The following is a 23,630-nucleotide window of genomic DNA, read 5'->3' as shown; positions in this document are numbered from 1 at the left end:
TAGAAAATAAATAAATAAATAAAACAACAGTGGAGGGTAGAGAGAGTCAGCATGTCTGAAGACACAACAACATCTTTGGTTATAGATAACGGAATATAACAGCCATATGTTCAATGTACATTGTATTCAATGCTAGGCAGGTCTGCTTTAAACACAGAATGGATGGTTGAATAATTAATTACATCTCCAGATCTACAGCCAGAATATGTTTTAAGTTTTAGGAATCAAACCTATGAACCTCTGAGCTGCTGCTCTGGGTCTGGTGCGTAGCGTTAAATCAACAGGCTTTTGTGCTCAACACAGAAGTTAAATGACATTTGCTCTGAGAGCAGCTTCAGAAGGACAGCGTGGAGGGGAAACCCTGGCAGTGCTGAGATGTTGAGAGAATCACAGAGCAGACAACTTGCACATCATGTGACCAGAGCAGACTCACTGACCAATCAACCGCTGAGCAGGCGACTTTTCACACACTGACCCCTGGGCACTTCCTGTTGTAACATTAATGCAACGAGACGTAGCATGTAGGAGGGTTGGTTGGTGCGTACGTGCACACCGACATGCATGCATGCACAGATTTACGACTTGACGATGACACAGCGAGGGTTTTATGTAACACAACGGGCCGTGCAAACTTGATAGAAAGCATGTGGACGCCAAACATTCAGAACACGTGGTGAACAGCTGCTCTTTGGCTGCATGAGCTGCATCATTAATGCATCTTTCAACTGATGCAGATATAAGCCAAAGACTTCAATCAATAATAAACCTGTTTTACCTTCAACAGTTATCTCAGTGTTATTCAATAACAGAAAAAATTGTATTTTATGATCTGAAAGGTCAGAAATGGAGAAGCGTCGCAGTGAAAGCAGCTGATAGGAATAGCTACTTATTACCACTCACTCATAGAACCACTTTATAAGCTACACCTTGTTAGTATTGGTTAGACCTAAAGTATCTGGGTCCATTTAGGAGCTGAAACCAACTATAAGCAGGCTTATATCCGGACAGTTGCTGGTTTGAATCCGCTGTGGGCCATCAACGATGTGGGACCTTGAGCAAGTCCATTATCTCTCCCTGCTTCCAGGTCATCAGTGCAAATAAGAACTTGTTCTCAAATAACTTATCTGATTAAATAAAGTTAAGATGAAAATAAATATAACAAAAAAAAAACGTTTTGGAAGGAGATCATGTAACTGGGAAGTTATTGGAGGTCAGTAAACGCATCATCATGATGGAGAAAGCAGTTTGAGATGTTTAATCTTAGTGAGAGTGTGCATAGAGAGAGAGATGGAAACCCTGACTCAGCGACAATAATCAAACCACGACTCTTCAAACAGAATTAGGAACTTTTTCCTTTACACTCTCAATGTAAAATCAGGTCTCAACATATATGAATGTATGAATGCCAGGGGGTGGGGGGGGTAGAGTACTAGAATAAAGTGTAATTGCACATCCACTACTGTAGACGGCAGTGGCGCTCTCAAGTGTGTAAGTGTGCGCTCTATTAGAAACCATAGAGCAGGGGTTCCCAAACATGTCAGCCAGCGACACCCAATATATGTTCTCTTTGTGTTGAGACCATGGTAACGCGAACCCTCCAGCGACACTGAACCCACCTCCCTGCTGGGTACCTGGGAGGCGCGTCGGACGGGGTGACGGCCAGAGCAAGACTGCTGCGCCCGCCGGTGCAGAGTGGGGTTTTGTTTAGATTCCGAGCCACGGATGGAAAACAGGTCCACAGCCTTGCCGGGGGCGGTGCCCGCGCAGCTACTTCATTAAACCAGAGAGCACTGTTAGCATCATATGATATAAGGTAGCGTACCAGAATACTCAGTGTAAAAAAGCCCACACCATAGCAGAGAAGCTGATGCGGCCTGCAGCATTAGACATGGTCTCTGTCATGCTGAAGGAAACAAGTGCTTCAAAAATACAATTTAATGAAGCAACTGAAGAAACACTGTCAGTTGTCAATCAGCACAAATTGTTTTATTCATTTGTGTTTTGTAGATTAAAGTGTTTTATATATTGTGCTCCTGAGTTAATGTTGCTGGTTAACTTGAATTATTATTATTATTATTATTATTATTATTATTATTATTATTATTATTATTATTATTATTATTTATTGAGTTTAGATACATTTTATTTTTCGGTATCAAATGGTTCAAGTCGGTTACAATTACCTGCAGCACTTGTATATATGTATATATCCTATATATTCATTATTAATATTATTATTATTAATAAAGTGTTTCTGCTTTGTTTTTTGTTCTTCGCACCATCCACCAAGATAAATACCTTGTATTGTTTTTAAACTGTACTTGACGAATAAAACTGATTCTGATTCTGAAAATGTTTATAGTGTAAATAAGTATTTAATTTTAATTTCAGGCAAATTAATGCACTTGAAATCTTTTCTGTTACAGACTAAAAAGTAATGTTAATAAAGTTATTCTTTGATGTAAGTTGATCTATTAAATTCTTTTTTGTTTTATCTAATGTTAATAAGGATAATGTTGTGCAGAGGTGCACTTATAAGAGTAATATATTATAAGCAAAATATTTTCTTCTTGAGAAGCATGGATTTACACGCTAGTTTAAACCAGATAACAAGTGATTGAATGTCGAGAAAGCATGACAAACAGACAAAAATGTCTAATTCCACCCATAATCCCGTAAAAAACATTGCACTACGAGGAACGGTTTCTCTAGTGACTGAAAATGAATTTAAAGTTTGTTTCTAATGTGTTGTGATGAACAAGCAGTTCAGATTAGTATATGACGGTTCTGGTTTAGCTAATGGTGTATTAGCTAAACTGGTGTTCAGGTTATCTGGTGACACGTCATTGCTGAAGCCTCTACAATCACACGGCTGTGCAGGGTTTTGTGTAAAATGTGAGGGTGAATCGCTGGTCGACGGTAATAAAAGGTTTCACGAATAATGTTTTGGAATCATATCACATTTTAGCAGTGTGGCTAACTCTCGTGAGATTTCAGCCTAACCCTCTTGTTTTTGTAAATCATCTGAAGTATATAAAACGTGAAATTAATAACAGTAGTTGACCCTATTAAAACAGAGAAATATGACAAGATCAAAACAATAATTGAAACATGATGCAGGAATGTGTAAACAGTAGTTATTGGCACCCATGATGCAAAATAGATGTGGTCTGAAATAGAATTAAGGAAATTTAAAACGTAAAATCAGAGTCCCTACATCTGCCTGATGAGATGCTTGATTGCTCTTTTTGTTTGGACCATGTTCTCTGAGTTATTTCTCAAACTGCTGCTGAATATGGATTTGCAAAATTGGGAAAGTGTCCCTTTAGCTGCTTAGGCTTTAGAACGATGCACTAAAATATACTAACGTAACCTGTGAAGAAGAGCCTTAATCTCAGCAATATGTCAACATCTTCCTGGTCTTTGTCCAACATTCTCCTCATACTTTATCCTCCGTCGTCTCCATGCTTTTCCCCCAGAATCCCCTTAAGTCCCACTGAAGCCACTGAGGTTTATACTTGTGTAAACATACTCTGTGCTGCATTACTAAAGCTGAGCCTCTCCACTCCGTGCAAACACACCCCACCCGCCACGCTTCCAAGATCGCATTAGCCTCCACCGTAGGAGCCTCACAAATCTGTAAAATTGACCAATTACCCGTGTGCTAGTGGAAAGGTCAGTCTGTGATTGAAAAACAAAGAGCATCTGTCTGCATCTCCTGTTTGCGCCTCGAGCAATTGCAGCAAAAAGTGTCTTCGAGCTTTGATCAGCAAGTCTGTTTGTCCAACATCCAACTACATTTGCTTTCTGACTGCTGTGTAAATACAGAATCGACTCAGTTTACATTCCCTCCTCTGTTGTTTACCTTCATTCCTTATTTCCAACCTGAAGAAGCTCTGGAAAAACCCAAACACACACACACTCAGCTGAGTCACAAGCTAAACACCAGCCCATGAAAACAGGGCAGAAGATGACACGAAGGCAAAACACTTTGTACAACTGTGTCCATTTACTCAGATGAGTTAAAGGGATCATCCACTGTTTTTACAAATGTGGCCTAAAACCTTTGAAATGTACTTATTAGAAGATCTATGCCTACAAAACACATTATTTTGCACCATATTTGTTTTATTAACTTCTAACACTGGGACTGGGACCATGTTAAAATGACATCACTGATGACGTAAATTGCCCCTTTAAGTCCATTGAGTTCTATAGGAGTATTCAGGATGATTTAGCAGCTTTTTCAGTCAAAATGACAACTTGTGCTGCTTTGGGTTACTCTAAAAATCAGAAAAAGTTAAAAAAAAAGTCAACGTAAACTTTTTTTGTTTACCGAAATTTGATGAACAAATTCCGTGAACCAAAAAAATCTGTGACCTCAGGGGGCGTCATCAATGACGTTATTTCAACATGGCGGCGAACGGGTGGAGTCAGACATGATAACAGGTGGCCAAAAACATGGGCAAAATAAAAGTGAAAGGTGACTAAAATGGGCAAATAAAGACGAACCAGGTGGTATGTAATGGCAAAGGGTAGCTTTAATGAGAAAAATGTGGTAAACAGTAGTGAAAAAGGGAGCAGATGTGGAACAAAAATAGGCTAAATGTCAGGAAAAAAGGATTATTATTATTATTATTATTATTTATTGGGCCAAAGGTAGCTTATTTGGATGAAGAATGGCCAAAAAAATGTTTAAAGAATCCACAAAATTTTGGATAAAAGTGGCAAAAAGAACTTGCACAAATGGACAATTAGGAAAAGGAATATTTATTGGTAAAAGGAAGCTACAATTTAAAAAAACAAACAAGTGTCAAAATGTATGGAAAAGAGGAAACAAGTGGTATTTATTGGGCAAAAGTTTGTTTATTTTGATTAAAAGTGGCCAAAAAAATGAAAGAAAGGACAAAAACTGGATAAAAGTGTCAAAATGTACCAGTAAAGTAAATAATGTGAAAAAGGGAATATTTCTTGGCAAAAGGTAGCTAAAGGCCAAAAAAAGTGTAAAAAAGTGAAAGGGGGCAAAATGGTACAAATGACGTTGCAAAATGGCCAGAGGAAATAAAATGAAGACATAAAAAGCCACATGTTGAGCATCACTGACTTAATAACAGCTTCTACATGGTGCTTCAGGACCTAAATGCATCTTTGTGACTGTGAGGGAGTGGAAGAGTTGGCTATTGCAGGACCTGAACATAACGTTGCACGCACAAGAGATAGGGTGAGAAGCTCAGTCATTCGGGAGGGGCTCAAAGTAGAGTCGCTGCTCCTCCGCATCGAGAAGAGCCAGATGAGGTGGCTCGGGCACCTAATTAGGATGCCCCCTGAACGCCTCCCTAGTGAGGCGTTCAGGCGAGCCCTGAACGCCTGAACACTAGGGAGCCCTGAACGCCTCCCTAGTGAGGCGTTCAGGGCACGTCCCTCCGGAAGGAGGCCCCGGGGAAGATCCAGGACACGCTGGAGAGACTATGTCTCTCGGCTGGCCTGGGAACGTCTCGGGGTCCCCCCGGAAGAGCTGGAGGAAGTGGCCGGGGAGAGGGAAGTCTGGGCCTCCCTACTGAGGATGCTGCCCCCGCGATCCGGAAACGGCTAAGCGGGAGAAGATGGATGGATGGATGGGCACAAGAGCGTCATGGCTCCGCTTTTTAAAATGCGATGCAGACCGAGCACTTGCAGGTGTAAATGTGAACTAAACCATAATTTAGTCCCTGAACAGCAGCTGTGTCAACTACAAGAGAGATGGAGATGAAGCTGACCACAGACCACACTGGAACTACATGAAGCCTCCATCAGCATTAGCATTAGCATTAGCATTAGGAGCAAAGACATATTTCATGACTATAGCATCGCAAAGCCTGCTGTTGCTGATAGTCCGTATTCACAGGTGCACAGCGGACGCATGCCCGCTTCTGTGTCCACCACCACCCTGAAACGAACAGAAAGAAGTCTCCGGTATGAGAGCAAAAGTAAACAGGAAACAAACAAAACAAAACAATCGTGCACACACATACAAACATACAAACACACACACACATACATACACACATACAAACACACACACACATACAAACACACATACAAACATACACACATACAAACACACACACACATACAAACACACATATTTCATCTCATCTCATTAAGACATTACAGCCGATCACATTAATTGCATAAAATGCAAAATATCGGCCGATCCGATATAGCCGATCAGATCGGTGTAAAGCCTGATAAAGACCTTGAATCTTTGACTCCTTTATTGTTCTGTGAAAGATTTGGTGTCACGACCCAACCCCCGCCATGACAACGTTCCCAAAATACAAACTCATGTGGAATTCCTGGATACAGTGAAGGAACCGTGTGCTCTTGACCATTTGTGCTGTTTTTCTTTCCACTCACTGGTTTTCTTCTGCTCCACAGGACCTTAAAGCTCCAGCTGACCCTATATATTAGATTCTTCTGACAGGGCAACAGCAGGAAGTCACCCATGTGTGCATGTATGTTTGTTTTTGTTAAATACAAGACTCAAATTTAAGATTTAGAATAATAGTATTTATTGAACACACACACACACACTTGTGTGAAACAGAACCCTTTCCTTGCCAACAGTAATTACTATGATGGAGCATCTTGGCAGGAATAAAAACGTATCAGTGTGTGTGTTTGTTTTCTATGTTCATGCTCCTCCCCACAAAGGCAAAGTACAATACCTTCAATGCACTTCAGCTCTACCTACTCTCTTAGCATATACATAAAGATCTGCTATACATCCTATGTGGTGGACAGGCCAGCTCTTCAAAATTGGAAAAAAGCGTCATGGTTTGGGTCTGGATCATGTTTGGTCCTTCAGTAAACAACTTAGCATATGTCTCAGCTCCCTGTAATTTGATCAGCTTTGAGCTATGAACATAGACTGTTCACATCACTAATGATTTGTCACATATATACATTGGTTCCTGGGTGACACGCTCTGGAAATAAAAAAAAATACTTTTTTAAAAACTATTTTCATTGGCCCATAACTGCATTTGGAATTTTTTTTTTCATTTACAGTATAAAGGTTACTCTTTCTTGGGATATAAAACATTTTCTCTTTATGTGACTTCTTCATTTTTATTTTAGACCCCAACTTTGTGTTATTTCACCACTCGCAAATATCGGAAATCCTTGCCTCTGTGTGTCTTATAATCATGTTTTGTTTGTCAGTTTTTTACTCGTAACATTCATTATTTCTCATGTTCTACATTTTCTCACATAGTATGAATTAGAAAAAGCAAAGACACACAAACAACCTTTTTTTTTCCAATTTTGAGGAACTGTCATGTCCACCAGATAGGATGTATAGCAGATCGTTATATACTGTATATTCTGAGAAAGTAGGTGGAGCTGTATTATGATACTAAAAATCCAGTTTCCTATGTGATGTAATTCCTGAATTATAGGAAGCTAAAAATTGAAGAAAAATAGGGAAAAATCCATATCTCAAAAAGGATTTATTCGATCAAACAAAATATTTATAGTGTGCCTATTGAATAATCACGAAACAAGTGGTAAAAATTTGCTAGAATTTTTTTAGCACAAAGTGCGTGGGATGTCCTGAGAACCGAATGATCCAATTGTGGATTGATCGACTTTTAAACCCTAAAGTGAGAATCAACCCTGATTCCTTCAAGCATCCACAAACGAGAACACCACATTTACACAGTTGCTCCCTATGACAGCACCGTAATTAAAAGCCTGTGTCTGTGCACGCTGTCAGAGCGCGACATTTCATTCTCTTGATGCGTATGCAGCTCGACAAGATGTTCTTTTCATTGGGAGACAAACAAAACAAAACAAACTCAATAGCCTCTGAGTGACAACCAAGCCACTCCAATCAGGGCTCTAAACCGCTTCCTATCGATCGGCTACAGGGAGGCATTTACTTGGCGTGCTGCAATCCCATAATTCCCAATCTACGCTCCCAACCAGTGGACAATCACTGGGTGTTAATGAACAACAAAGAGCGGAAGAATACTGACAAGCAATTACAGGATATTTAGAAAAACGAGAAAGGCAAAGCTAATTCTCCCCACAGAGCAAATCCTCATCATTAGGATGTTGTACCATCATCAACCATAAACCTGAGACATCAACCCTACAACAGTTTATATGCAGTTGTAAAAAATGGAAGTCAACCAAACACTAGCTGCGTTTCCATTACCCTTGGAAATGCGCAAAATCTAAATAGCGCAATAAAAACTGGTAATGGAAACACCTGAATTTTGAAAAAACACTCAAATATTGCTAAAAAAAATTTTACGCTTTGATGAGAAGAAATTTCAGATGTTTCGATATTGAAATGTGTCACAAAAGCGCTATGGAAACACTTTTTACGCAAATACATGTCACAGCAGAACGTGACATAACATGGTCACATGATGCGACGTACACGGCGCGGGACGAGTAATCAGAAAAGACTTAAAAATCATTACTGCCACATTAGACGTGAAACAACAAAGGAATACAGATTGTTTAAGGTGTTATTTGTCAACATTTAGAAATATCGCTTTTATTCAGCCTCAAGTTTTACATGAAAACCTAGCATAGCGTAATAGTTTGAACAAGATTATGATGAGCCAAATTTGACATTCGCCCATTTGCTACACTACATTTACATTTAGTAACCTGTTTCCCAGGGAAAAATTGCATATAAATGCGTGATATGGTTCCAAAGCATTCGAGGATCTCCATGTTATGTTGGGGCCGTATTTTAAATAAATAAATAAATAAAAACAGTTCAGATTGTTTTTCTATTTCAGAACGTGAATTTTCTGTTTTCCATAATCATGGAAAATGGCAATAGAAATCTGGATATGTATTAAGGGTGTAAAAAAAAATCAATTCGGCGATATATCGCAGTATTTCAACGCTTCATATCGATCAAAAAATAATTTGTATTTTATACCATTTTGTAGGTGAAATTTGTTGGTGAAATTTGTAATTATTGATATTGCGATATATATCGTATTGCTTAGTACCGAGATCTACAATATTATATCGTGACATGCAAATCATGAATTGTATCATAAGATTCATGGCAATGCAAACCCCTAATATCTATCCATCCATTTTCAGACCTGCTTGTTCCTGTTTTTCAGGGATGCGGGAACCCCTAGTTTACATTAAAAAATATAATGCATTGAATTATTCCCAACCAAAATTTTGCAATCCTAATCTGAGACTTTGATCCTAATCCTTCATAAGATCTAAAAGGATCTGTATTTTAGCAGCAAGAGCCTCCTTTATATATTCCTAAAACCTATTACCAACAAGCTCAAACGTCTCTGTCCAATAATATATTCTACTGATCTACGGGTGCCATAATAAAGAAATGAACAATTTCATCAAGAACGAGAGATTGCTCTGCCATGACAAAGAACAATAATACCATCATACACGTGAAGGAAGTAGGGGTGGGAGAAAATAAATCGATTCACATAAGAATCGTGATTCTAGTCATCCATTATTCTGAATCAATTAATAAACCTCAAAAATCATTTTTTTTTTCAATCAAAACTCTGATTCAGAAGATACGCTTAGAATCTTTACCCAGGAAATACTGTAAACTGAACATATACATACATATTAGTGTTCTTAAAAATAGAAAATACCACTATACAAAAAGTCTGCGAGCTTCATGCTAACGTCTATGGGAAAACCCATGTATATGCTAACATTCACCGCAACTGGTGGTGGTTTACGTAACACACCGTTTATGCTTCACTTTCACAAACACAGTCTTAGGAGTGTTATCTAACAGTACTAGGGATGTAACGATTCACTCAACTCCCGATACGATTCGATTCACGATACTGGGTTCACGATACGATTCTCTCACAATTTATTTTACAAAATGGGACTGTAGAAAAATGACGGGAAAATATTCCTTTATTTTTTGGGGGAAAAAACTATAAAAAAAACTGTTTTCCTTTTATTTTTCATTGTCAAAAGAATCCCTTGATAAACTATTCAAAACAATGCAATTTAACTAAAAATAAATCTTGAATGAAATAAATAAAGGAATAATACAAATGAAAATGAAGCCTATTAATTTAAATTCTGATCTTTTTCTTTTTAAAAGTGCTACTGAAAATGTATTTTGTGCCTTAACAATTGGACTTAAAAAAAAAAAAAAACAGTCATTTCACTGTATTTAGGGCAGATATTTGTTTGGACCAGCAGAGGGCGCTGGTAATCCAGTGGTCGGTTGGCATGCAGATATCTTGCAGTGAAAAAGAGATGCTATGCTAGCAGACAGAACTAATAGAAAAAACGTGACTTTTACAGATATTTTTTCGGTGCTAAAGGGGTAGGGAATCATTTATGAACATGTTTAAAAGTAGAAGGCGGCCAGAAAGAAAGTAGTAGCAGATTCCGCCCGCCAACACTTCTGGATAGCGCCCTCTGCTCGTTAAAAAAGTACTGCGATTAAATTTTCACAGTATCGATGTGAATCGTGACACCTATGAATTGATTTTTAACTGCCTTACGATTCATCGTTACATACCTAAACAGTACACTTAAACATTCTCACATGCATATGTTTTTTAAGCCAAAAATAGAAGAACTTAGTTAATAGAGACCAGTACATAATGGGCTTTCAAGATGGTGACTTCCGACTACTACGGCAACAGTGTTAGGCCAAAACAAACAAACTCACCCAGACCTTTACAGTTTATGACACGATCAAAACAGAAAACAACAGCGACCCCAACTTACAATGTATTACATAGACAGGACAAGGAGTGTGTGTGTGTGTGTGTGTGTGTTTGTTAACATGAATAAATGTTACCTTTTGTCTTAATTTTGCCTTTGTGTGATTACATCGTTGGAATGAGTTTATTTAAAATGATCTTACACAAACTGTATTGTTTTGATGTCATAATTTGCCTTAACACACTATGCATTGTATACATTTATGAATCGAGAATCGATTAAAACGAGAATTGATTTTGAATGGAGTCGTGACCCTAAGAATCGGAATCCCCCCAAAGGAAGCATCACTGACTTTACACGTTTGGCCTGAAAGCTTCTAATTCTACTCATTAGAAGATATGAGCTAACGATTTGGCATGTGTGTGTGTTCATCTCATCTAAACACCTGCTACATATTTCATACGAACATATGATGAAAATGTGTGAAATTCTCCAAAAACATGCCGGTGAAGGTGTTTGGTGTCATGTAGCTGTTTAAATTTCATTAAGGGAGTACTAAGTGTTTTTTCCAATTCCATTTCTACATGTGAACAAAATAAAATAGAATGATTTAACAAGTACATGTATTGAAGCTCTATCGATAATTTATGGCATGATTTTGGTGAAGTGCACCCTTAGATTTGATCGGATTATTCACTAATTAATTGTAGCCTTGTTCCTGTGGCTTACACAATGGCAATGAAGTTTAATCTTATCAACATGTTTTTACTTCACCAGTCTGAGGTCCTATGGGTTAGTCTACAGTTGGTTACACTGTCGGGTAATAAACACAAAGCATTGTAAAATACATGTGACATAATCTCCATAGTTAATGCACTACAGAGATTTACTGTATACCTTTGAAATCTTTAGATTTGACACTCGTGGAGATATACTGTTCTTACAGTGACATTTAGACACACATACACAGTCCATAACATGCTCGGCATGACTCAGCAGTGTATCTGTCTGTTTTTAGCCTTTGGTTTCAAGTTCCAAACTTTCTGCACAGCTTTATTCTTTAGAAAGACCTGCAGATACAAGTCAGAGATAAAGAAACACTTCTTTATGTTTGTATTCTCACCAAACTTTGATTAGTCCAGAGTTACTCAGTAGACACTTTTCTGTAAAAGATCAAAAACAATGTCTCATTTACACACTGAGACGAGACATTTTTAATCTCTAGCAACTTGATTAACTGAATATATTTATTCCTCTGTATTTTTCTCTAGTTATTGTACTATAGGTTTAGGCTGTTGGGGAAGCTGTTCAGGTTCTCTAAGGATATATCTCCACTCCAGGAACTTTCCCACAGAATGAAAAGATTCATCAGGGCAGAGAATTGTCCCTGTTTGAAAAGATCAGGTACTTTAGTGGGGCAGGGTTTACAAAGCTGATGTTTGATTGGATGAAGCGTTCGGCCATCTACAGTAAATTCTGTGATTTCAGTTGCTGTTTTCCAATCTGGACAGCTGATAGATAGTACTACAAGAAAAAGTCAAAAGCAATGGTTCTCAACCTTGGGGGTCAGGACCCCATTTGAGGCCACGAGACACTGGGAGGGGGTCGCAAGACGCCTTCAAGAAACAGACTATTTTCTGAACAATTTGAGCCCATTTTTGCTTATTTTTACCCTTTTTCTGCTTCTACATCAAACTTATATTTTAACCTATTTTCATCACTTTTTCTTGCCATATTTTTGCTCCTTTTAATGCATTTCTTTCTACATTACTCACATTTCTGACACTTCTCCATCAAATTTCGATGCCTGTTCTGCATATTTTTTTCACTTTCAAGACATTTTTGGTACTTATAAACCCTTTCCACCACTTTTCTACCTATTGTTGCATATGTTGATCCATTATTGTCACTTTTAACCTCTTTACACCATATTTCATGCTTATTTTTGCCAATTTAACCACATTCATGATTTGTCATGCCCATTATTTGCCAGTTTAAAGTAATTGTTCCTACTTTTAAAATTACATTACTCCAACCCCCTACCCCCATTTCTGCCACTTTTAAGCCAATGTTGACACTTTGAACCCTTTTTACCACTTTTTCTGTCTGTTTTTGGACACTCTAATTTGCAACTTTTAACCAATTTCTGTGTTTTTTTAAATCCCATTTCACCAACTTTTCCACCATTTTTGGTCACTTTTACCCCATTTTATTTCTGATTAAAACAATGATCTTTAAGATTAATACTGTGGTGCAAATAATAATAAACGTTCCTGGATGACAGTGGATATTATTCAGATGAATAAATAAATGTGGTTATCACAGATTCATAGAACAATGGACCATCATTTTGCTGACTTTATGAATGGGCCGCAAAAATCTCTCCCCTTTATTCCCCCTTATAGATGGTCCTGTCTCCACATGACTGTTCTTCAATGTCCATGTCTGTGTTCAACCACCTTCAGCTACAGTGGGGGTCCCTGAGCTCTGGAACCTTTATTTTGGGGGTCATGGTCTGAAAAGGTTGAGAACCACTGCTCTAAAGTATCTGATTGTGAACACATATTTCACGTACTTTGGGGAAAGAACGAACAACTCCTCATCAGTTAGAAGGTCGTATCATCTATAGTAGTTTACCAGTACGCCTGTACTTACTGGAAATGGAAAACACCTGCAGCAAATACTGGTACAGGTCGTGGGGAATGTATGAAAATGTTTGGCATTATAAACTTGGTTTGCATTACGGATTTTTGCAAAATGAAAGCAATATTTCTAAATGTTGACAAAGTTTAATTGCGCTTTGAACGTGTTTCCATTGAAGGTTGCTTTGGAGCCTCGTAACTCCCGTTAAATCTCATCCCGCTGACTCTGCAGGAAGACAGATGCTCCAAGCCCTCCATAGAACACTCTGAAAAAGTGTTTCCATAGTGCCTTACATACATTTCAATATCAAAACGTCTGAAATTCCTCCTCATGAAAGTGTAAAAACTTTTTAGCAATATTTCAGTGTTTTTCCAAAAGTGTCACCGTCAGCCACTGGTGAGTCTTTTGCAGACAAGTTTCCCATTGTTTAAGCCATATTCCTGTCCGTGTAATTGCTCACTAACACGCTGTTTCACTAGAGTCGGTATTGAACTCAACCCGTTCAATACTCCATCTGGAAAACTGCGGATTCTCTGTGGCGTCGCGCATGGAAGCTAAGCTCTGACCACTCAGTTCGAAGGTAAACAATGATTTTTGTTTAAATAAAAAGACTTGTAGACAATACTTTAATTTACTTACTCACTCATGTAGTTTGGAGCTTTACATTTTGTTTTGCGCCGTTTTGTTACTTTTCTGATTGGCGCTACAATGTCATCAGCTTCTCAAACATTTCACGGGAACACACACACGCACGCACGCACGCACGCACGCACGCACGCACGCACGCACGCACGCACGCACGCACGCACGCACGCACGCACGCACGCACGCACGCACGCACGCACGCACGCACGCACGCACGCACGCACGCACGCACGCACACACACACACACACACACACACACACACACACACACACACACACACACACACACACACACACACACACACACACACACACACACACACACACACACACACACACACACACACACACTTATCATGTTCATGTCCCATAGAATTAAACCAGATGCACCCACAAATAAACCCCTTTATAACACTACAGAGTACAGAGTATGTACACCTCTTTGTACATCCAACCTTCAAACACATACTCATTTCGCCATAATTAACGACAATACTTAAGCTCCTCCCACTATATGAATACATACTTCTGACGGGCACTGTAGTAGTTTTGTTAAAAGCTCACTTTGCTTGGTTTGTTTTAAACAAAGAGTTAAAGTCAAACAGGTTTGGAGCTTCCACTTAACCTCGGGCTTTGCCCCACAGGTTGAGAACCACTAACCTAAAGTAAGCTGCATGTTTGTAGACAGTAGGAGAAACAGCGTGAGTAGATTTCAGTTGCTAAAGTTAAAGTGGCTTTAGTTCTAAACTCTTTTCTCTATTCAAGAGAACTTTCTTTCTCTTATCGTCTTCCTTATTTCCTTCTTCCCCTTTGCTGTGTTTTCCACAGTCACAGCTTTAAAGGAACAAGAGGAGGAAGTGTTTTCCTTGCTTTGAACCCCCCAGCATCCTCTGAGCTGTGGTTTGATAACAGCCTGTCAGAGGCGTTTAATGTCTTCTCTGCTGCATCTCAGAGTCTGAAGTCCTGCTATAGTGAGCGGCTGCAGACTGGAGGAAAACAACTGTTGTAAAGGACGGCAGAGGGACGTGTGAAGACAAACCATCTGCCCTTTCATTGTTTTATGTGGAGAAATGGTTTCATTACACTGACACCAACCTAATGTGACACTGATGCTATTACGTTAGCTTTGCCCTGTCACTGCTTCTGTTGGGTTTTCCTGCAATTCAAACTGACAGTGAACACAACCTTTACTATGGATGGATGTAAAGTAACTTAATAATGATATTTAATCATAGTCAGGGTTGGGATTAATTACATTTTTCAGTTTGTAACTACCCATTGTCAATTATGATTACAATGACCAGCATAAATTGCATATTTTTGTCTTCAGAAAGTCAATTACAAATACGTTCTCAATTAGTAAAGTTCAATTACAATTCATCTCAATTAACAGGTCCTAAATCAGCTGTGAAACACACTAAAAACAAATATCTATCATCTATTTTTTTATCGATTGATTACTTTGTTAAGCTTTCTAATCAATAAAAATATAGGTTTTAATATTTTTGGTGTGGACATCCAAGCCTTTTTCCTGTCAGTAAACCCCTCGATTCATTTCATACTTTTTTAAATGGTAAAATGTGGGAAAGCTTGATATGAAACATATTTTAACTACATATTTCAAGGCAATTACATTTACAAAGTCAATTATCTAAGCTCAATTACAATTCAATTATGATTACAACAATTATAATTACGCCATAACTGTAATTATTTAGCAATTACATTTTTTATGTGATTACAAGCCCTCTATGTGGTCAAAATACAGGTGCCCTTGCCTGTTACCATGCGTTAAAGCAGAACTAAGTAACTTTTTCACCTCAATAAATCTTTCTCGTAGTCCCTGTGTGGGTAATACAAGTGTTTATGGGGTCTTTCATCTCTCCCTGCTGTCTTGCAACTTTCTTGCTTCCGACCCTGTGGCGAGAGGTACTGCTTTACGGCAGCCCAATACAAACTAATGCTAGATTACGACCACAGGGCTGGTCGTAATCTGGTCTGGTCCTGCACACGGTAGTCTACAAATTCACTTTTCTCAAACTTATATCATGGCGAAGCTAGCAAAAAAACAGGCATGCACACACACTCGCAACCCATTGCTCCATCAGGCAGCACACACACAAATATCCATCTATCTACAGCATCCATCCATCCATCCATCCATCCATTTTCAGAGCCGCTTTGTCAGCACACAAACAAACACACACACACACACATTTCCATACTCCATTCCGTATTACTCCCACATCATTCATTTATTTTACTCGTCTCTCTTACTCATACTGATCACATGGTCACATGTGTGTGAAAGCACCCTTAGTGTCACTGTTGTATTAGGATTTTTCAGTGATCGGTTGCTACTGTCTTGGGAGAGCAAAGGTGCGTATGTAGCTGTGGGGTGGGGCAGGTGGCGGGGGGTTCTGAGTTTTTACGTCAGTGACATAGTCAAAAGGGACCTTTAGGGGGAGCGCTAAGCGCAAGTTACTTAGTTCTGCTTTAAGATTAATAGCACGACTCACGTGAATGCCAACAACCAACACGCTCTGTTCAGAACTCTATTCCGATTCGTTAAGTGACGTTAAGAATGTCAAGAATGACAGCAAAAATTATAACATTCTTAAAGCATCATAGTTAGGTGTAAACCCGGCATGAAAGCCCTCTAGTTAGGCCTAGCCTTAGCTAGCTAACTAGCCATAGATGTTTCAGTCATTACTGAATAAATTACTATTTGAATGTAGGCTAATTCATAATCAATTCATTCATAATCAGTATACCCCTCTTAAAATGGAGGTGCGCGTTGCTAAGTCAAGTGCTGACATCACGTGAAAAGGGGCATTCCATCAAATTCTCCTCAGCTCGACGCTCCCCAGCTGAGCCAATCAGCTTACAGTATTAAATACACGTCTTCATGAGACCCACGAGATCGATCACAGATTTAATGATTAGAGACGTGAGGGCGCATGTGCTGCAGACCAACAGGACGTGACGTCATCTGTTACTGAGCAGTGAGAATAAAAGTTTCTGTGGTTTGAACATTTTAAAACTAGTAAAAGGTTAATGATGGTGTTATTGAGTCAATGTTTTACAGAAAACAACCGAAGCACACACTGGTCATGTGTTTGATACTTTTTTTTAAACACCTGACAGTGTTTAATAAAAGACGATGCTGTAACTCACAATTAATTAACATGTAATTTATGAGAGTTTGATGAATAGTTTGTTTTCAACTCAGCACTAAATGTTAAATGAACAGAGGGAGGAGCTCAGATGTCACGTCCAACACTGCAGACGCTGCAGGTGAGCATGTGAGGTGCGTGCACTGAGCGCACATCCTGAAAAGTGACAGTGTAGCCCCTCCCTCTCTGTATATTCACAGCTTTCTCATTATTAATCTGATCAATGAATGGACTTTTATACCGTGTGGTGAACAGAGGCGATGGATACACACGTATTCTTATTTATTACTGACGGTTTAAACACATGGAGACTGTGATCATCTCATTAAATAGTACAGAACACATTAAACATGTAATAACACAATAATTATATCATCATATTTATTGATTTAAAATCATATTTAATAATTTACCACTATATTCTGTTTAATTTCCTTTTAAAATGCCATATTAAAGCAGTATTTAAATAAAAGACAAGTCTTTTTGACTCATTTTTCCTTTTGTAGATCTTTGTTGTGTTTTAAAGCATCACTAAATGACTTCTTTAATAATGATGACATGGTTTCATGACAGTGCGTCTACAGCTTAAGCTAAGCCTGCTGCTTAAACCTGGTCGGGAGCAGGTTTGACCGGACTTGTTACTATGGTAACCAAGGTGTTTTCTCTTTGATGAAACAGACGTTCCAGTTACATCCAGGCTTAACGGAGCCGGACTCTCAGGTTAAACCGGGGCTTAACTCTGAGCTGGGTTTGATGAAATACCCGTCTGAGCTACTTAAGTTACTGTACTTTGCTTATGTTCACTTACGTGAACTATTAACTATATACATCTTAACTCGAGCCCGTTGTATCTTTAATGTATTTGTGCGTTATTTCCCTCTTTAAATCCTGTTTAATGCACATACAGTAACACTAGTGTCGGTTTTAAATCAGTGCGCGTGCAGCACAAACAGACCCTCGCGCTCTTATGTAACGTTAGCTGCTTCTTTCTGATCAGGAAGAGAACGCACGCGCGCCTGGAGGAGAACCTGTAATCTCCGCAGTCAGTGCAGCAGCAGCACCCACCTGAGAGGCCCCCGCCGACCACGATGACGTCATAGGTGTCGCTGGGTGCAGCCATGGCTCCTTCAGGTCCGCTGGGGCTCGCGCTCTCTTCCACTCTCCGGCTGAACAGCACGCGCGAGTAGCGGCCGCATCTGTATAAAAGCCCCTCGCGCGCACACACACACACGCACACGGCTCCGCCCACTCGAGGCTCCGCCCACTCCCTGGTGGTTGCGTCAGCACGAAGACCTTTTACACATGTTAGCAAACTATTTTATTCACGTGAGTAAATGTTCTTATCATGACATTCATTGTGAGACTTTGAACATTTATTTTAATTCAAATGTATTTATTTAAATGTGAGTATATTTTTAATATTTTGGTCCAGTTTAGATTTAAAAACAAAATCAAGCAGAGAAACATTATTTTTCTTCTGTCTGCGTGATACGAAATCCTAAAGCAAACATGAGCATATGGCGGCCCGGGGACCACATGCGGCCCTCTGTCTAACTTAGTGCGGCCCCCTAAAGCAAAGAAAATTTCTCCAAAAAACACACAAACAATGAATTGTTTTTAGATACAAAAAGCAAAAGCAATAACACAAATGGACAAAGTAAGCAACAGAAAAAAAGCACAAAGTGACTTAAAAACACACAAATTGACACAATAAGTATGAAAATGACTGTAAAATATACAAAATGACAATAATAAAATAAATAAATAAATAAAAATGGCCAACATGACAAGAATACACAAAATGACCACACAGGAACACAAAATTACACCAAAAACATACAAATCGACAACTAAAATATCTAAAAAATTATTATAAAATATACAAAAAAATTAAAAACCAGGACAAAGTGAGAAAAATACACAAAACGACCACAAAAGAACACAAAATGACACCAAAAACATATAAACCAATAACAAAAAAAATATAAATAATTTTTTAAAAAAACAGGCCAAAATGAGAAAAATACACATAATAACACCAAAAACATACAAATCAACAACAAAAAATAATGAAAAAAACCATGGCCAAAATAAAAAAAAATACACAAAACAACCACAAAAAACACAAAATGACACCAAAAACACACAAATTGACAACAAATTATTAAAAATAACTATAAAATATACAAAATGACATCAAAAACTAAAAAAAAAAAAAAAAAAAAAAAAAAAACAGGCCAAAATTCTATGAATAACACACAACTACAAGAACATACAAAAAATATTTTTCCTTTGTGTGTTTTTATTTAAATATTCTTATTGTGACATTCAATGTGAGACTGATGAGCATTTATTAAAATCTGTATGTATTTATTTAAATGTGAGCACACATTTTACTACAGGAGATTCTGGTTTTTCACCAGAAAATAAAGGATAAAAGTAAATATTATTTTGTACAACTCACTTTGAATAATGGCAAATATTTAAAAACAGAGCCAATTTGTTATTGAGTTAGAAATATTTTGAAAAATAATTGAAAACATGTTCAATCTAAACTTATTGTATAAATTAGACCTGATTATGCATATTTTTTTTTAATTGTAAAGGTGGATGTAGAAAAACTAATTTATTTCAATAATTATTAATGTTTAAAAATCAGCCTAAATGTGGGTGTTCATTGATCAAAAACATGATGCAAAGTTTCCTGTTTTCAATTCCTCACAATTAGGTTTGGGTTTTTCTTCATTAATATGACAAAGGTTTTATAAATATTATGTGTTTTACTGGCTAAATAGTATTTACATACAGTAAATGTACTTGTGCAAATGTTAAACTTTTTTATTTATGATTTAAAAACAGATATAAAGAAATAATGTTCAGCATGCTGATATAATTACAAACAACTTACATTTCAATTAATTTTTTGTGTTTTTGTGGAGTTTTTTTCTTCTTGTGAGTTAGAATTTGTTTAGAAATAACAAAATTGATTGATTATAAAGACAAATAACTTCCTTTCTTATCCAAACTATTTATCTGCCTCTACATGGTTGTAATTGTAATAAAGTAAAATAAACAGCATCAGTTTGCCAGGAAGACCCGCACCGACTTTTCCCATGTGAGCAGGTCCCATTTATCCATTTGTTTATGTGAGTAAATGTTCTTATTGTGACATTCGTGAATTCAGAATATTTAACATTCATTAAAATTAAAATGTGACGTTCAGGATGTCACTACAGGAAACTCTGGTTTTACATCACAAAATAATTTTTTTTTTGTGGTTAAACATGTATAATTCAATCGTAACTCGATTTTTTTCTATTTCTAAATACACTAAACAATAATAATAACACATATTAAAAATATACAGTCAGCAACAGCAGAAATACTCAAAACGACACCAAAAACATACAAATAGACATCAGATATACCTATGAATTATAATTTTTTTAAAAAAAGCCAAAATGAGATTACACGAAACAACCAAAAAAAAGCCCCACACAAAATGACATCAATAACAAAATTATCTAAAAATCATTTAAAAAAAAAAAAAAAAAAAAAAAGGCCAAAATGAAAATAATCCAAAAAACGACCACCAAATAGCAGTTTGCATGTTCTCCCCATGCTGCGTGGGATTCCTCTGGGTACTACGGCTTCCTCCCACAATCCAAAAACATGACTGTAAGGTTGATTGGAGTCTTTAAATTGCCCATAGGAGTGAATGAGAGTGAGTGGCTGTGTTGCCCTGCGATGGACTGGCGCCCTGTCCAGGGTGTGCCCCCGCCCAGTGCCCAATGAGAGCCGGAGATTGGCACCGGCAGACCCCCGCGACCCTGAAAAACAGTGGGTCTGAAAATGGATGAATGGATGGATGGACCACCAAAGAGCACAAAATGACACCAAAAAACAGAAAAAATATATGAATAACACACAAAACAAGAACAAAAAGACACAAAAACACTTGTCCTTTGTATGTGTTTTTATCTGTGGAAAGGGCCTTTACCATGTGAGCTGGACCTATTTATTCATTTATTCATGTGAGTAAATATTCTTATTATGACTTTCATGAATTCAGAATGTTGAACATTTATTAAAATTAAAATGTATTTACACAAAGACGTTCAAGATTTCAGGATTCTGGTTTTTTCCATCACAAAATAAAGGACAAAAGTAAATGTGTTTTGTACAACTCAATTTCAAGTTTGTCAAAAATTTGATTTGATTTGAATTATTTATTTACCTCAAACATAAAACAATATGAAGCATTTATTGCTCACTTCAAAGACACCCAGCAATGTTTGAGAAGGGTCAGAAAGAAGCTTAAGGCTTATCTAGTCCTGCCCCGACTTTCAAGCTATTTCACAAAGAACACAATAACTGACATTTGAGCAAATGCATAATATACACACACACAAATATATACTGTATATACAACAAAATACACACAAGAACAAGCATTCATAGGCCTACCTAGACCATCAACATCCACATGTCCACCTACCCATCAGATTCTACATACTGACCTTATGAGTTATATACATTCAATACATATTCTGTTTTATACATACAGTTTATACACTCACATCAAACATAGATACATATGTACACACATATACATACATACACATGAATGTATATGACATGTGCATAAAGTTAATATCATACTATTTCACATTTAAATTTAGAGTGGCAATATATAAATTAACAAAAAACCTTTATTATGTTTAAGTATTAATATATTTATACCATTATATACATATTATGTATTATTGCTGTCCTATGTAAAGTTGTTGCTCTTCTTTCTTATACTTACTAACTATATATATATATATATATATATATATATATATATATATATATATATATATATATATATATATATATATGACATTACAAGCTTTTTAACTAGTTTATGTTGTTGCTTTGTTTTATTTAATCCTTTAGACAAATACATACTTTAACCCTTGCTATTGTGTAATATTCATCTTTTTCAATGTTTTTCTAGCATATTGGATCCTGAATTGTAGTTTTCCTCTAAAATGATATTCCCCTTCTCTCTCTAAAAATCTTTTCTGCAACCCTTTTGGAAGTGAACCTTTACTTGTTTTATAAATCAAACAGAGCCATTTTTTCACATCTTCTTATTGAGTTAAAGGTATTTTAAAATAATGCAAAATTTGTTCCATCTAAATCTGTATAATTCAGTTCTGATTAAGGTTGTTTTTATTATCATCAATAAGGGTAGAGTAGAAAACAAAATAAATTATTAATATTCAATAAGTAATGATTTTCCTGTTTTTAATTCCTCATATATGAAGTTCATTCACTGATATGACAAAAATTTTATATCTATAATTAATATATATAAGATATGTGTTTTAATGGCTAAATAGTATTTACATGATCGCCGTACGCCAGTGTTTTTCAACCTTGGGGTTATGACCCCATGTGGGGTCGCCTAGAATTCAAACTGGGCCACCGGAAATGTCTAATAATTCATGAAAAGTTTGTGATATTTAATTTAATTCATTTAATTTAGATATACATTCAGCTAAACTTTTTACTTTTTATTTTATTTCTTTTTTTTTTTCTTTTTTTTTAATCTTTTGGTCCAGTTTAGATTCTAAGACTAAACCAACCAAGACTAAACCAACCAAACATGGTGATATTCTGCATAATATGGAGACATTGGCAAATGCTGGCCCTGGGGCCACATGTGGCCCTCGCTCTAACTTTGTGTAGTAGTATTAGTGGTGGTAGTAGTACTAGTAGTAGTAGTAGAAGTGGTAGTAGTAGTAGTAGTGGTAGTAGTGGTAGTAGTATTAGTATTAGTATTAGTAGTAGTAGTAGTAGTATTAGTAGTAGTATTAGTAATAGTGGTAGTGGTAGTGGTAGTAGTATTAGTAGTAGTAGTAGTAGTGCTAGTAGTATTAGTAGTAGTAGTAGTAGTAGTGGTAGTAGTATTAGTAGTGGTAGTAGTGGTTGTAGTATTAGTAGTAGTGGTAGTAGTGGTAGTAGTATTAGTATTAGTAGTGGTAGTGGTAGTAGTATTAGTGGTAGTAGTAGTGGTAGTAGTAGTGGTAGTAGTATTAGTAGTGGTAGTATTAGTAGTAGTAGTATTAGTAGTGGTAGTAGTAGTAGTAGTAGTATTAGTAGTGGTAGTAGTATTAGTAGTGGTAGTATTAGTAGTAGTAGTATTAGTAGTGGTAGTAGTAGTAGTAGTAGTATTAGTAGTGGTAGTAGTAGTAGTAGTATTAGTAGTAGTAGTATTAGTAGTGGTAGTAGTATTAGTAGTGGTAGTAGTGGTTGTAGTCACATCCAACTTGTTTTACTTCACCAGTCACACTGCTATCAGTTCTGATAAAGACAGAGGACAACATGTACCATCGGAGAACAAAACAACAAGGAAAGAACATGGAGTCGATGAGCTTCCAGCAAGAAATAAAAATCGCCAAAATGAAGAGGTCAACCCAA

General features: G+C 37.1%; 1 protein-coding gene across 2 annotated transcripts in view; it reads right to left on the bottom strand.

Moving 5' to 3' along the window:
• mao (monoamine oxidase) overlaps positions 1–18,410 on the bottom strand; it is a 51,071-nt gene extending 32,661 nt beyond the window's left edge. For both annotated transcript variants that reach the window (XM_028436182.1, XM_028436181.1), the window contains exon 1: positions 18,225–18,410. In XM_028436182.1, coding sequence (XP_028291983.1) covers positions 18,225–18,279 — 55 coding nt within the window. In that variant the 5' untranslated portion in view covers positions 18,280–18,410. The remainder of the gene's footprint in view (positions 1–18,224) is intronic.
• Between the last annotated feature and the right edge of the window lie 5,220 nt (positions 18,411–23,630).

This window comes from Gouania willdenowi, chromosome 21 (genome assembly GCF_900634775.1).
Source record: "Gouania willdenowi chromosome 21, fGouWil2.1, whole genome shotgun sequence".
In the NCBI taxonomy this organism is placed as follows: Eukaryota; Metazoa; Chordata; class Actinopteri; order Blenniiformes; family Gobiesocidae; genus Gouania; species Gouania willdenowi.
The sequence above is the reverse complement of the archived record's forward strand: the minus strand, read 5'-3'. Positions and strand labels throughout refer to the sequence as shown.